The 16,476-nt window shown below is 34.9% G+C and overlaps 1 protein-coding gene across 1 annotated transcript in view; it reads right to left on the bottom strand.

The window, feature by feature from the left end:
- Positions 1-227: 227 nt before the first annotated feature.
- Positions 228-16,476, bottom strand: part of LOC116343751 (DExH-box ATP-dependent RNA helicase DExH2-like) — an 18,530-nt gene continuing 2,281 nt past the window's right edge. Inside the window, exons 4-8 of the mRNA XM_031771967.1 lie at positions 2,129-2,144; positions 1,802-2,033; positions 1,496-1,659; positions 677-757; positions 228-364 (exon numbers count right to left, since the gene is read on the bottom strand). Coding sequence (XP_031627827.1) covers positions 228-364; positions 677-757; positions 1,496-1,659; positions 1,802-2,033; positions 2,129-2,144 — 630 coding nt within the window. The remainder of the gene's footprint in view (positions 365-676; positions 758-1,495; positions 1,660-1,801; positions 2,034-2,128; positions 2,145-16,476) is intronic.

Below are 16,476 nucleotides of genomic sequence, written 5' to 3'. Positions count from 1 at the left end.
AAATAATTGAGTCTTGACGACCAACACAAAAAAAAAAATCTCGATACTTTCTTGTCACGTAGATTACGTGATATATGAATTTTATTGGAACTCCCCCCAAAAAAAAAGTTGCAAAATTGCAAAATCAAATAAGGAAAATATTTTACTTCCACCTCAATACTCGGTAGTCAATGCTTAAACACAAAATATGCCGTTGAATAAATACACAAAGGTACGCAATATGATTTTCAATTTTTTTTTTCAATCTGAAAAATGATATAATATTCGTCAACGAGAGTAAATAGTAGACCAAGGTACTGTTGCGTTGAACTATATCCTTCAGCAATTTCTGTAGCGGTCACGCCATTTTGAGGATTTGTGTTGCCTACACATAAACAGCATTAGAAAAAAGTTGATATTTTAGTAATGTGTCACACTACACACAAATGTCAACTAACCTCAATATGAACAAAAATTGACATAAAACTCAATTTCTCCGAAGTCTCAACAAGATTTTTTCCGCTCAAATATTTAAGTGCTTAACATATATCACTTTGGCATTTGAGCGGAAAAAATGCATACTAAAATTTATCCCAAAAACGGTTGAGACTTCGGATAAATTGAGTTGTCACTCGCATCATGGCCTATAATTGAACATTTCAATAAAACTATCATCATATAAAATTCATTCGCTTACCGGTATCATCAATCACCGAAGTCAAATGGATATCTGATGCAGTTTGAGCACCGCGATTGTCGTTGCTACGTGCAACTTTGCCTATAATTGAACATTTCAATAAGACAACCTAACCGGGGATTGCGTTGACATATTTATATGTAAACGTCACTGGCATCTTAACCGAAAACGCCATCTTTGGTTACACTGCAGTAGCTATTTCTGTGACTTTTGAATTTAAAATAAAATAAAAGAATTTAATTTTAATCCCACATTTTTTGAAAAAAATCCTCATTTAAATCATTGAAACCATATTTAAAATCATTTGTTGATAAAAAATTCATTTTAATATAAATTGCCATCGATTTAAAGGAGCGAAATTGACAGTAAAGTACACTGTAGAGATTAAAGAAACAATACATACACAAGCATCACATGTACGCTTAAAGTGGTCATCACAGAAACGAAGCTGAGCATGCGCACATGTATTAGTATTTTCATACACAGCATGTTTCGTTCTTCTGTTATAAAGTGTGATGTATATTGTTTCTATATGTTTACTCCATGAAATCGACGACAATTAAAAAAATGAATTCAAAAAAGTTGTTTCAAGTTTTGTTTTAATATTTTACCTGAGGATTTTTCAAATAGTCGGGATTAGACTTGAACCCTTTTTGAATTTATATTAAACTATTTAATTTGAACCAATCAATATTGGTTGGTTAAAAGATTCGCAACAGATGGGGAACAAGAGATGGCGTTGTCGTAGATTTGGGAACGGACAATAGTCATCATATTACCGGGTTTAAGACAACCAACATATAAAATCCATTCACTTACTGGTAAGACGAATATTTTCAGTCGCCAATGGAGAATTGATTTTTGCAGGATCCGGGTTTAAAATCTGATGATCATGTGTATTCGTGATGTCACTTGCTTCATTTTGGATATGATGTGACGCCGAGAAACGTTTGTTACATACCAGTGTGTTGAACTTGTGTAGCCTGTAAACCAGGAAAAGTTCGAGATTTTTGCTGAGTTTGAGGTAAATTGTTCAAAGTGTTGTTGGCAAATTGTTCGTCGCTGAAACTGTTATCGCATTAGTCATCAATTAAATGATATTCGCTCAAATACACTTGCACGGGCCTTAAAGTTGGATTCAGCAGAAACTCAACGACTTGACCTTTGCCAAATGCAACGTCAATTTGTGCCTGTATGTTGTAACTTGAACTGGTCAATAATGTTGCCACAACATTAATTTTAACCCAAATTTCGACGTGAATATAGTCAAGATCATAGTTTTCTTCTTCGGATAAATGATGTTGTTCAAAGTTTTCTAGCTCTTTAAACAAGATTTCTTCATAACAGAAATCAACATCTTTTTTGTTAAAAACAGGAACCAAAAAAAACAATGAACAACGAAACAAATGTAAAGGGCTCTTGGGGGGAGGGTGGCAGTCAGCAGCGCCCAACCCAACATATAGATAAACTGCAAGGAAACAATCAAGAAGATCAAAAATGGCATATCGATGATTATCATGGCTATAAAGTTTGGAAGTAAGAATGCAATTACTGTACGTATTTGATATCTTCGAAAAGCATGAACAACAGCAAATCGTTATTTTTTCCGGCAGAAGAAAAGATGGTTTTAATTGGCTGGAGGTAGAATACGAATAAAAAATAGATTAAAATTTGAAAGATTAATTGCATTTCGAAACAGACAAACATTTGTGTCCGTAAGCATAAATATGGGAATACAAAAACGGAATCTGAAGAACGTTACATAATTTTTGTTTTAACATAGTACAACTCCATACAAAAAAAAAATTAGATTCCGTTTTCAGATTCCGTTTTTGTATTGCCATATTTATTCTTACGAACACATTTACACTCTCATGATCATTTGATTAAAGTAATAAATATGGACGTTATTAATTTCGATGAATTGGTAAAAGAAGAAAACCACAAAATATTTGCCTGATTTGGCATGACTTTGAGGTTAAATTAATATTTACTTACCCCGACGATCCGTTTTCACGGATTTTCACCTTTTCACTGTTTAATAATATTTATATTCGACGATAATATAGTTGTTTGCAATTATTTAGAAGAAAATCTGCGCCATTTATACTGTATGGCAGATATTGTCAAATCAAAATCATTGTCAATCATCATTTTTTTTGTGTGTGTTGGACTGTTGGCACTCTTGTGTGATGGCGCTGTTTCCATGTAAACTCACACTGTTCCACACACAAACAACACTCGACGTTATATCTACTGTACGTCCATGTGGAACAATGTGTTCGATTGTTCACTTCTTTTCCTAATGAATAATCGTGAATTCACAGGTTATAATCATCCGTTGAAAGCAAGAATGGCTTATGGTGATTAAAATGAAGTTAGTAGTAGTGTCAAAGATTTTAAGACATTTTTCAACTTTGCTCAAAAACCTTGCTTTGCTGAAAATGTTCATCAACCCACAATTGAAAAAAAGGGATGCCATATTTACTGCTTGTTTATTTCCTTACATTTCACACCGTCCGCTCCCCTCATAGAAAGAAGTAAACACCAACAATTGCAACAAATTTGTTTAAATAAAAAATGCAAACAATGCCAGAGATTTAACCCTGTTCATACCGCGTCCATCAATGCGAACGTGCAAAAATGCGTGTCGCTTCGAAAATTGGTCTAATAAAATAGACAACTATTTGCTTATTCACACAATGGATTCCATAAAATGACGTCAATCCCCTTCTATCAGAGGTATGTATCCCATAGCAACAAAATTGATTCGGAGTATCGGAATGGCATGAGAAATATTTGTCGAAAATATTATGTTACCAGCTCAATTCATTGGTTACTCATTTATTCTGTAGCAAACAAAAAATGCCTGAGACTCCTTTCTTGCAATTTGCTTGGTGATTATTAACAATGAATAAAGGATCTATTTAATTTGGCAACCAATCCGATTTTCAATCGTGCAAGCTCACATTTTCTCACATTCGTCTGCTGAATTGAATGCTCGCTTTTCTCGCTATCGATCCGCCTAATTGATATGATGAGAATGTGCGAAGTGCGACGTAAGTGATTGCGAATCGCATTTGCCGAATGAATAATCGATTGGCTTGAATAGGCAAAGCAACAAGTAAACCGTGACACGTTCGGTGTGTGTGTGTGCGTCCTCTTTATTATAATATGTTGTTTTCATTCGAAGATATTTTGTGGGCATTTACGGCATGAATTGACGACAACCTATTCAATGTTGCGTCGACATGATTCTATTCATAAAATCACTGTTTGCCATACATTGAATTCAATGTAGCCATTTTCTTGTTATCCATAACCGTTTAACATTTCAATTTGCGAGTTAAGAGAATTTTCCATCAAATGGAGTGCCAGAGAGATAGTGTGAAACACGTAACACAGTTGAAAGAATCGAATTTTTATTGCCTATAAAATTGCCTTCATATTATTATTATTCGAGTCATTTCAAGAGTTTTGTTACTTGAAGCTGGTGGTTTTTATTTTCATCTATGTCGCCAAATGTTTTATGCAAAAACCGCAATGGCTCGACGAGCAATGTTCACATAATCGTTGTGACCATATCGAATCAAAGAGTGGAGCAATGAATATTCCATGAATGGCAATTGCAAAAATTCACATCGTACACGTTGACACACTGAGACCGAAAGTAAGCAGATTTTGATTTTGATTGTGAAAAAACATGCTCCGCAAATTCAAAGAGCAAAATGCATTCTTTTAGATAAACATATTCGATGAATATTTCACGCTAAACTATTCGATACCGTTGTTGAAGTCCCTTGTGGTAGATTTGCCGTAATTTTCTCATGTGACGAAAAATCGGATGCATTTTTGATATGCGGTTTTCATGTTCAATTCCATTGAGAATTGATTCGTTTTTTTTTTTTCACCCTTTGTGCCTCTCATTAAATATTTCGCACACATTTCGTACTGGCAGCACTTGATCGCCACACTTCATTCGTGTTTGTGTCAGAGGTGTTTCCCTTTTTCCTCGCCGAATTGACGCTCAAACGGTAAATGTGGAAAATATATGTCGCAAACATACTCTCACGTTTGCGTTTACATTGGAAATTATTTATAAAAACATGCATATTTTAGCAACGAATTTTGTGTTTAGTGGAAACGTTTTTGATTGATTCAGCCATATATGAGCGGCATACACTTTCTGTACGTTTTGGTTTGGGTCGCTTTACCATATAATAGCAGATAAATGCTCTGCATAAAAGCACAATCGATTTATGAAAAGAAAATGTGTCACACACGGCAAACAATACATATATTTTAACAACAAACAGACCCATTTTTTCCGCTTTTTTCGCAATTAACAGGAGAAAACATTTTTATGGGAAAATCTAATGAAATTGACATGGTGATGAATTTTGGGCAAATACACATTTACAATGCTATTCGTTCATTTTATGAGGGACGTAAAATCAAACAAATCTCTTCGTTAACACACAAAACGCTAATCATAATCTTTTATTTTGAATGTACTTAAGAATAAGCACATAAAATTAATGTTTATCCGTTGAGTACATAGATGTAACGATGCATGTATAATTTACGATAAATTCAAGACCAACACTCTCACAAAAAAAGACTCCCGAATACAATAATAGAAACGTTCAAATCAATTTCACGAACGACATTCCCCTCAACATCTTTGCAAATATTTGAATTTTCCAAATAGCACATTTTTTCTCTTTTTTTCAAATACAAACATTTCGTGACACATGACAATGGAATCGAACAAAACGATTTGATTTTTTTAATGCAAAACAGCATTTGAATGTATACGGACATTCATTGCATTTAATTTTCGGGAGATAGACTAGCAAAAATCTTGTTTATATCGATTTAAATCGAATATTCTCAAGAGAAGAAGACTTTTCAAGAAAAAATGTCAAGTTTCGTTTATTTTTCGCACAAAATCACTTTCAATTTGTTATTATCATTTTAAATCAAATGATCAACACTCCAATAGATTAAAATCCATGATTATTTGCCATTTTCAATTTGAAATTCACAAGCTATTGAGCGTTCAAGTATCACTCAACAAATGATGAACGGCCCAAATATTAAATGAAACTGTCAAATGCGACGAATATCATGGATTTTCTACTTTTTACGAAAGATACTTGAATTCTTCAAAATGACTTCATGTGAAGCAAATGCATTTGCTGAAATAAAATTGAAAAAAAAAACTTACCTGTATTATCAATTCCAAAGAATATATTAAAATATGTTTTGGTGACCTTCTATTTCAGAGTCCGGTGGAATATGAATTAATGGAATATTTTTCTATGTCCACCGTGCGGACAAAGAAAAGAAGCGGTTCTCATTATGTGTTTGATTATACTTTTGTGAAGGTTGATTAGGTTCTTTTTCGAAGAAGGTCGAAGGGATCGTGACAACGCCATACGGTACAAGCTAATCAATAAATAAATGATTCCAGTTCGACTAACCTTATGCTATTCTACCTGAATCAATTAAATACAACAGCAATGACATGCTGGTTTCTCGTTCGGTTGCGAAGGAAACAATAATAAAATGGTAGCGTGCAAATACATATTACACACACATGAGCGTCACACATAACGAATTCGGTTGCAAATAAAATATAAACGATAACATAAATTTGTGCTGCTGTCAATTGGATTCATTTGGTGTAAAATGCATGTGCTACCCTGCCCTGATATAGTGTGCACACACGCACACATACATGAAAGAAAATAAAAATAAAACGAAAAACGAGACTCAGTAAATTGTCTCTTTGTGTAGACATAATATTTTTTTTTCACGTATTTTCATAATGAAGCGAAAAACAACTCGTTTTGTTTGGCATTTGAAATGAACGCATAAATAAAATCACGCTCACCGATGCTCGTTCGCATTCGAATAACGAATACGACGATACACCGTGTATGGTCTTGTGTATATATTGTACAAAGTTTATATGTCACGTCAATTGATGGCAGATATTATTTTCTCGATTGCCAGTTGATGCGCTCTTTTGTTTGTCGCCTAAACGCGATCAAACAGATGAACGAGCGACTGTATCTTTACCGACAATTTTCTTGATTGTTTTTGTATTTTATTTCATTTGCTTTGCACTCTCACTCATACTACTGTTCTCACTTTTTCCTTTGGTGGTTCTGTTGCTGTGCTTGGTGTGCTTTCGACTTTGACTTTCGATTTCAACACTCATATTTTATCGATGCTGAACTTCGAAGAATCAGCAGGAAAAAAATGGCTCCGTTCAAACAAATTGTGTGTTTGTGTTTATATTGCGTCGTCTTGAATGGCATTGTGATGTCGATGTCGATACCTATGCTTTTATTTTTATTTGCCATTTGATGACTTTGCCAATGTTTATTCAATGATTTCAATCTCATTTTTGTGTTGAATCACAACGATGTGTCAGAGTGCAAAAAGCATTGTGCACATTCACTAAAAGTAGGTTAATTGGTTCGTTTAGCTTCGAATGTTGAAATTGACTTCATGTGTTTGTGTGTATGTGTATAATATTATCGCGACTAACCGCAACTGTAATGAGAGTAACAAGTTTTACTTCTGTTTTCTATTTCAAGTCGATACCATATCGGCAATGCAATATAAATTCGCTTCGAATGAATTGAGAGGGGTCGAGAGAATCATACAGAAATAGATGAAGCGCTTATATGTTGTCAAGTATCTGACAATGGACTAACAATCAATAAAAACCAACCGCACCGATCTCCATCATCCATCGCAATACATATAAATAAAGTGAGACTGGGTAGCACACATAAATCTACTTTTGGCAAATATTAAGCGCATCTCTAGAATTATTTACGCACGTGTGTCACTTTCATTGCTTACTTTATGCGATATACAGACACAAACATAAACAAAACGACGAGAGAATGGGAATGAAAAGAGGAAATAAAAATCAACACGATGGCAAAAACATACGATCGCAATGAGACTGTAATAAAATTACACCTTGATGAAATTAATAGATGAATTGGACGGAGGTACCTAGGTAGGCTGTGATGTACTGTACGTGATTTAGATGAACCATATTGTTTTAGCAACCTGATTAAAATGAGAACATTCAATCGACTACATAACAAACCGCCTCACAACCAATGTCGAGACGAAATATTTTGGATGATTGCAAGGAATTTTACCTTCTTCTAATGGAATGAGTCTCTTACTATTTTATTGATGTAGCATCATACATTTTCAACATATATATATTTTAGACGCTTGAGATGATTAAAACAACCAAAGGCATCACTTTGAATGAGAGACGGAGAAAATGGGAGAAGGAGAACGCCAAGCTCTTTATTCCTAAACACTCCCTTGACTAAGACGGAAACAAAGAAGTTCAATTTCATGTAGAGATTTCCAATTAATTACATATATTTTAAAGTCTACTAAATACAATTAATTTTGGATTGAAGAAAATTCGGTGTGTTTCCAATCTTTTCCCATTCTCTTTTTTCTCCATTTCTTCGTTTATGACTTGAAGAAAATCTGCACAAAAAAGAATAAACAAAAACAATATTTTGTATGAAAATTAGATGGACAAATACAATTTTAGACGGATTGTCAACTAGTTCCGAATATTAGATGGCATGTCATGTAGTTTTCATGGTAATTTTTTTTGTATGTGTATTAAACTAAAGATTCGAATAGCAACTAAATCTCACTTGAAAAAGTATTTTAAGTTCGTTTCGTGGAAAAAGTGCTTTATTATTCGCAACATATTTTATGGCCGGGCTACCTAATGTGTGAGCGTATAATATACACGCAGAATGTCTCTTTTCAACTGGATTCATTTTGTTCATTTCTCATGTATATTAGTCACTGTGAAATTATTTGATTTCGATTTCTCTGTGAAATGATGTAATTGAAATAACAATGATCAAAAGAGAGAAATAAATTCCAAATAGCAAATCAAAAATCGTAAAAAATCAAAGGCAGAGGCAAAAATGTGCTCTATAAAATTGTTCAATGAGCTTGTGATTTGACTTTTGATTGAATGCATCGATTGACGTAACAACACATCATCGACGAGTTGAATGTGCTCGTCGATAAATCTACACCCATATATGCAGTGTGTATGCAATTTGAGCATCCATCAGCACATACTCCTTTTTTCTCTCGGTTCCTTCGATTTCTATGAACAACAACAGTTCAGTGAACAGATAATCCAGCCGAATGAATGCTGTGTTATACGTTCGCTTTATCGGTCAGAATCAGGTTTATAACAGAATTTCCCCTTCGCTTTGCGTGAGCATACGAGATGGAAACTTATCATATCGGCTTTTCGCGCGTGAGTTGCATAACATGACAAACACGAAAATCGGTGTATAAAGGCACTGTATAATATATAGCGTATTATATGAGCGCACAATACAAGTGCACGCTCACATACGTGCCCAACATAATTTCCAGTCTGCCGATGAGATGTGATGAAAAGCTCAACCAATGATTTAATACATACACACGCGGCACACACACACACACACACCGATGTAAATATCAAGATTGTGACATTCGCTTAACGATTTGTTGGGGTAGAATTGTCTTTGGCGCGCGTGATATACACAAATCGTTCAATGTTACATTTCTTTCATTTTGTTGTTGTTGTTGTTGTGTTGCGAGATTCATCAGCGATGCGCATTCGCAAACATTCTATCTCTTCGTGTGTTTTCCATTGCAAAAGCTTCGAAGCATTCCATATATCGGTATGAGTATCTCGCGCCTTTTATACAATCATTTTATTTGGAATTGTTGAAAAGTTTTACCGAAGAAAATCTTAACGAAAAAATTGGATAAATTTTTTATGATGCGAGACGTGAAACGAAGCAATTATAACAGCAGAAGTAGAAATATTATGTTTGGACGAATTGCCGATGAAATGTGGAGATGCTGTACACAACTACAAGCATCTCGCATCCAGTGTGCTTCGGTATGTGTGCAATGGAAGTCGTAGTAACGTGATACCACCAATACTCGTGCACACACACTCACAAACATGAATCTCAAAAGTACATCTCAGGCAAAAGTTTTCTACACATCCACTCCGCCAATGGATATTGGAAACCAAATGAATATATGCACATATCAAAGCATACTTCCAACGGTGTCTGGATGACGGAAGTGCGTGTGTAGTGGTGCCATCGAATACGATGGAGATGGAAATGTGGTAGCAAGCAAATGCTTTCGCATCTCTAACACCAGCATCAACGGTAAAAATTTTACGAAATTTACAGTTGGGCGCGACACGTGGAAACGAGTAGACATCATTTTGTTGTGTGTGCGCGAAAAATTGAAAATTTTTGAGTGTTCTGATTGAAAGTGAGTGAATATCATTCAGAATTTTGAAACTGTTGAGAAAAATCATTTAGCAAAATTTTTTCGTTTTTCATTTCAAATTTAATATTGATCAAAACATTTTTTTTTGTTTGTGGCTTTACAAAAAAAAAAATACATCACCAAATTAAAAGAAAAAAAAAAATCAAACACTTCTGTTCGATGACGAAATAAAGAATTTGATTTAAAATAATTAATTTCTAAAATAGTTAAGTTTGGTGCTTCGAATCGAAGCATACGTTATATAGTAACTTTAATCAGCAACCTGATTGGACAATCGTGCATTTTTTTCACATCTTGATTTCACTTTGACGAAAATGATAAAAAAAAAATTGTGTAATACCAACCAAATAATTTGAAAATATAACAGAATATCGATGTTGTAATCAAAAGCCGATTTCATTTGGCCGCAAATAATTTTTGCGTTCACGAAGTGCATGTAAATCATATGTGGCGTCCCATCACGATAGACGATAAATATTAATCAAAACCAAAATCGAAATACTAATTGAAACATAACGTAAACCCAGTTTATAATATTGTGAACTCGAACCCGAATCCTCGAGTTAACTGCTTCCATTGTAATAAATCGTATAAATCATTTGAAAGAGAGTGTGCGTGTATGTGGTGCCCATAAGAAAAATATAAAAACGAAAAATATTTCCACAATTTTTGCATCATTATCAATAAAAACCCATAACCATAAATTTATTTAACCGCTGTTGCAAACGGCAAACCATCTCCCCATTTGGAAAACAAAAATATAATCGATGTATGCACACCGAAACGCCTGAATGGCATCGAATGTACCAATACTATCAGGCCAACATAACTATAACACACATTCATTCTCTCACTGTCTCTATCTATTACATACACACAATATTTATGTCAATTATTAACTTAATATATGTGTAGCAATTTTATTAACTGCAAAAATACAGACACACGCACACAAAACACATTCCATACATACAAAGCACATATTTTGGACGCTTTCATACCACTCCAGTTCGAGGCAAGCACATTAAACGAGCAAAAAGAGATAAAAATATATCTTATTGTACTTTTCACAATAGACATTAAAGCGAATAAAAGTAAAAAAGGGAAAAAAATCACCAACAACGTAGACACACACACACACACGAAAATAGATTCGGGACGGGTTTTGTTCATCGATGAAATTGACAAATTTTCGGTCCAACTACGGAAGCTGAACGGAGAACAAAAATAATACCCCCCACATTAGTTTGGAACAACCGAAACAACAACAACAAAATATCGGCCACTGTTCGATTTTAAATCAAAAAGATTGAAGCAAAAGGTCAAGAAATAGAGAGAGAGTGCGTCACATCTGGATACACAGCATACACAACATATTTCAACGAAAAGACAGCAGTTGCCTTTAGCTAGCTATTCTTTGTTGAGGACGAACCAAGTTATAAGCCCGTGCAATTCGGATTGATACATGTTTGAAATTCGACCCAAGTGATTTAAGCTGGCAGCATAAATTGTTTGAATTTTTTTCTCTTCGATTCAACATTATCAATTGGGTCCAAAGTTTAAATTGCCTAAGGAAAAAAAACGGCGTATAAAATTGAAGTGGACGTTGAGCGCACACAGTAAAAGCGAATTAGTAGTGCTTGAAATCCGATTTAATTAGAGTCCAAATCAAATAAAGCAAATTCGCCGAACGGAAACAGTTGCAAACAAACTGACACAAAGTAAGTGAAAAAGGCGAAGCGAGAGAACGAAAAAGTAAAACAAAAACAACCACGAAAGGCAACACATTTGATTCTTCGAAACGCTGCGCTGCAGAACAAGACCGTTCGAATATTCATATATTGAACTAATAAACATAAATAAATAAGAATGCGAACAAGCGATACGATGGCGAATGTGTAGCAGTGCTGCTGTTTGAAATAAAAATTTATTGCGATTAATCCCAATAATGTGCGCGCTTTTTGCACAAATGTATATTTTATACTTATTCCAGCATTTTGTTCAACTCCATACGTAATTCGGACTCAATTTTTTTTCTCCCTTCCGCTCTATCTCAGCATCGATTCAGTCGCTGAACTTCAAAACAGCATACATTTTATTATTGCTGAAGTATTGTTGTGTTTTTGTTTCATCTGTCAATTTTCGCATACACACGATTTTTCCATCGCAAACAACAACAACACGAAAAACCGAAACAAAAATCGATCTTGATATTCTGGTCCCCGATGTTAAGCGACGATAAGCGATTTGACGATGAGTTCGAAGTATTTATGCGAAAAATCGAAAATTTATTCAACAATCATGAAATAAAAGAGAGATGAAAAAATAGAAATATATTTCACAAATATAAGAAATTCGACTAAATCGGATGGTATTATGCCTAGGAGTGCTTGAATAAAAAGAGACAAACAGAAAACATTCAAAAAGCTGCTTTTTACATCCGAAGCTCTTCTTCAAAACAAAAAAAAGACATACTATGAGACATAAACTCGATAAAAGAAAAAACAAAATTTTGTGAACTCAAATAACCCGTTACATAAAATCACGTGAAAGTGAGTGTGAGAAAGACATTTTTCCAAAATTCTTTACGAATCAAAAGCGAAAAGAAAACAAACAAAAAAAATCCGGACAATTCGGTTGCCGAAGTAAAACGATAAAGAACAATTGCGCTGACTCAAAAATTGAGGCGAAACGTTGTGCCAACAATTAGAAGAACAAACTGCAACCAATCGAAGAACGATGTTAAGTGGATTGAGTGTAAGCATAACTTTCATTTTTCTTACGATTTTATTTACTTGAGCTTTTATTTCAGCATTATTCGGCATTTTCTTTAACCCCCTTTCACTCTGCATCTGTTCGAAATAGTTTCTTCTCTATGTTTGTGTATTAAATGTTTTTTTTTTGTTTTTTCTTTTGCCATTTCGCATGTTAAAACATTGAAATAGATGTTCAAACACAAATGGTTCGTAGCAGGCCTAATGCTAACTGATAATAAAAATCGATTTATGATTACTTGAAGGATTTGTCAGTGATCGTTTAAAGCTTAACACTGCCATTTTCATTGGAAATGTATACAGCAATTGTACGCATTCAAAATAATCGTTTGGCCAAATAATTTCAATATGTCCACATTGTACAGTTCTGAATGCGAGCATCAAAGTTCGGACGAGCAAACATTTGAAATCATAATAAACCGCAAAACAACCGTTCATTTTCTGTGGGCCATTTGCCATTCGATTATTTGCTGATGAGTACATATAATTTTGGACGTTGATAAGTCGATAACATGCATTTTTTATGTTTATAATACATGAAAAAATTCAATAGCCGTGAATTCCAACACGAGAAGCGTGACGATGAACGAATGAGAGCGAGGAGTGAGGGAGCAAAAAAAAAAACGTAGAATGACCTGCAAAATCACTAGTAATCGACGAAGATTTACCTTTTAAACGACCCGAAAATAATGGACACCAAATGCGCGCGAAACGACCGAACGAATGTTCCACAGACGAAAAATGCCATTTCGGTTCGTGAAGTTTAATGGATTTATTATGTAATTGGCACTGACATTAGGGTCGTTTGACTATAACTCCCGTTTTGGCGCTTCATTTCCGATATATACATTCATCCAGTTGCTGCATCCACTCACTCTCGTTCCGACGCGTTCGTATATTCCAATCGACAGTAAGTGAGAAGAAGCGACAGAGGGAATCGTGCGGTCACACTGTATCTTATATGACACCGTATATTTTTATTTTTACACTCATAATCGTTCACATCTGAATAAAATAACGATCAGATTTAATAAATTCTAAATTAAAATCTATGGCTGGGAAAATGTAAAACGATTTTTCGGAATGGATTCTTTAGTATTGTTGATGGTGATGTATTTACGTCCAAAAATAACCGTCCAATAGGGATTGGGCCCAATTATTTTCGTTCGGTTTTCTTTCGACAATGAAAATAAAGTGCCGTTGGCGAAGAGTTATGCCATGGTTGCCAATAGTTAAATTATGATAATTTCATAGCATTTCGATGTCAATTCATTCATTCCAATACGACAGAGCATCTCATTCATGCTCTCTATTTTTCTCTTTTTTTCAATTCGGTTGCTGCTATAATCGCATAAAAATATAAAAATGAACGACGGCACAAAAGAGATAAATCCAAAATTGTTTCGGAATGTATAGTTTTTGAGTGAACGAACAAACGACGATGAGATTCGTTTTTTTTTCTTTTTCTGAGCCACCAATTCAAGACGAAACGTAAAAATGATGGTAATGAAGGCGCACTCGCGCACGTACCAAAGCAAACAAACCGTAACACACCATCGATTTCTAGTATTCATCTCGTCTCGCATCTCTCAAAATCCCTGAATAATGTATCGCGTCTACCATACTATGTGAGTGTATGTGTGTATTTTCCATTGGTTTTTCGCCCAAATAAATTTTACGATGCTCATTTTTAAACGATTCAATTTCACGTCGTCGTCGTTTCGCGCTACGTGTGACATCCAATTTATTTTTATGTTTGCATTTCTCAATCGTTCTCACCCTCACTCATTCTGTTGTGCCGATCCGGACACCGTGAACTATAGCCTCCTCGATGGATCGCACAAGGCATGTGGGGCCAGGCACATATAACGATGACGAAGAGTGTGAGCGGATGGAGTTTTCTTTTTGTAAGAGATGGGGACAAAATGTAGCGAGTGTCTGTCTTGTTAATGTAACGTTCGCGCATATTCATCGCTGTGCACGCTTTAACATTCAACCAGCAACAATCAACGCAATCTCAACGTACATGCAATCGATTTATGTGTCAGCATAAATTATCGTCAAACGAATAAATTATCAGTCATTTTCGTTTGTTGCGTTGCCAGCAGAAAAAAAAAACAACACATTTTTTTTTTTCGTTCTGACAAAAATCGAACGAATTGGCGATTTTAAGAGAAACGGAGAGAAGAATGTTGGCAGAACGAATAACGAATATGTTGCAATGTTCAAATCAGCGATTTTGCCAAATCGATCATTTTCACAACGCACCCCGGCCATAGCCAGATATCGAACGCCCCGTTTGACGTGTTTTAGTTGAGCTCGCGCTCTCGCTCACGCTCAACTATACGCAAATCAAATTTGAAAAATGACATCGATAAGACAATGTCATTATCCATCCAACTTTCAACGTTTCATTATTCCGGCTATTTTTAGCATGCACCGATGCCATCCGATGCTATAATTATTGACATTTATTGGTAAATCAAATGGAAAATAATTAGAATGGAATGCGAATGACACAAACAAGGCGAGATAAAGGGAGAGAGGGAGAAAACAGCAGCACCAACTACGTACGAACAACAGCAACAACAAAAAATATATACGAATAATAAATGCGTTTAATGTCCAACGCTCATTGATGCAATAAAAGTCATAATGGCATCGAAATGGAATGAAGTAGAACACGATAGTTTGTGCACATTTAAATTTTCGGTGTGTCAGATGATGACAACAATAAAATTCCATCACATCAACACTAATTGTTGAATGAAAAATATATTTTTTTTTGTTTTCGTGCACGTTTTTTGACACCATGAATATCAATTCCGTTATCGAATCGTTGCATTTAATCGGCAAAACGAATCAATTCAAATGGCGTTAATGCGAATGAAATTTGCACAATGCATTTGACACTGACAATACTATACGAATGTTATAGTGATTTTGACGCGTGCGAATTTAATCAAGCGATCACCAATCGCCAATTTATTCATGCTGTGCAAGTGACTAATCAATTCAAATGGTGACTGTGACAACAAGCAACTGCACATATACAACACGCATTCTAATCAAGCTTTCGTTTGCAACTCTTTTAGCAATAATTCTTTCTCATTGGACATTCCGAATTAAAATTTATTGCGATAAAATGCGCTCGAATTTAATTCTCAAATCGCATTCTGTATTCTGCTTAATTTATGGTCCGTTGAAAGTTTTTTTTAAAAAAATGTCGGAATTTCGTTGTTTTTTGTGTTAAAAATGCCTGGAAAATCAAGCCTTTAGTTGGTTATTACATAGAATAAAGCCTTGAGAATTTGAGTGGGCGAGAAAAATGTACCCACTTCGAAATTACGTCTGTGAGGTACTTCCTGCTGGCGCAAGTAGCCTTTGTTTTTGTCAAATTCCTTTGAATTTAAAAGCTCAATCGTTGTACAATGATTGTACGAATACGAATGCATGCAAAGAAAATTGCATAAGACCGGCGTGGTATGGGGTGGCGTTTTTTTTATATGTATGTGAATACATAGGTGATGACGAGGGTTGCTAGGTGTCGGATGACCCCCCCCCCCCCCCTAAAATATTTTTAGGAACCCTCAACAATTTTGGAAATGAGGACCTTTTTTTTTTTTTTTTGCTCTT

The sequence above is a fragment of the Contarinia nasturtii genome, unplaced genomic scaffold, assembly GCF_009176525.2.
Source record: "Contarinia nasturtii isolate CC-2019 unplaced genomic scaffold, AAFC_CNas_1.1 Cnas_scaffold_1037, whole genome shotgun sequence".
NCBI lineage: Eukaryota > Metazoa > Arthropoda > Insecta > Diptera > Cecidomyiidae > Contarinia > Contarinia nasturtii.
This window is presented reverse-complemented; position numbering and strand designations above follow the sequence as displayed.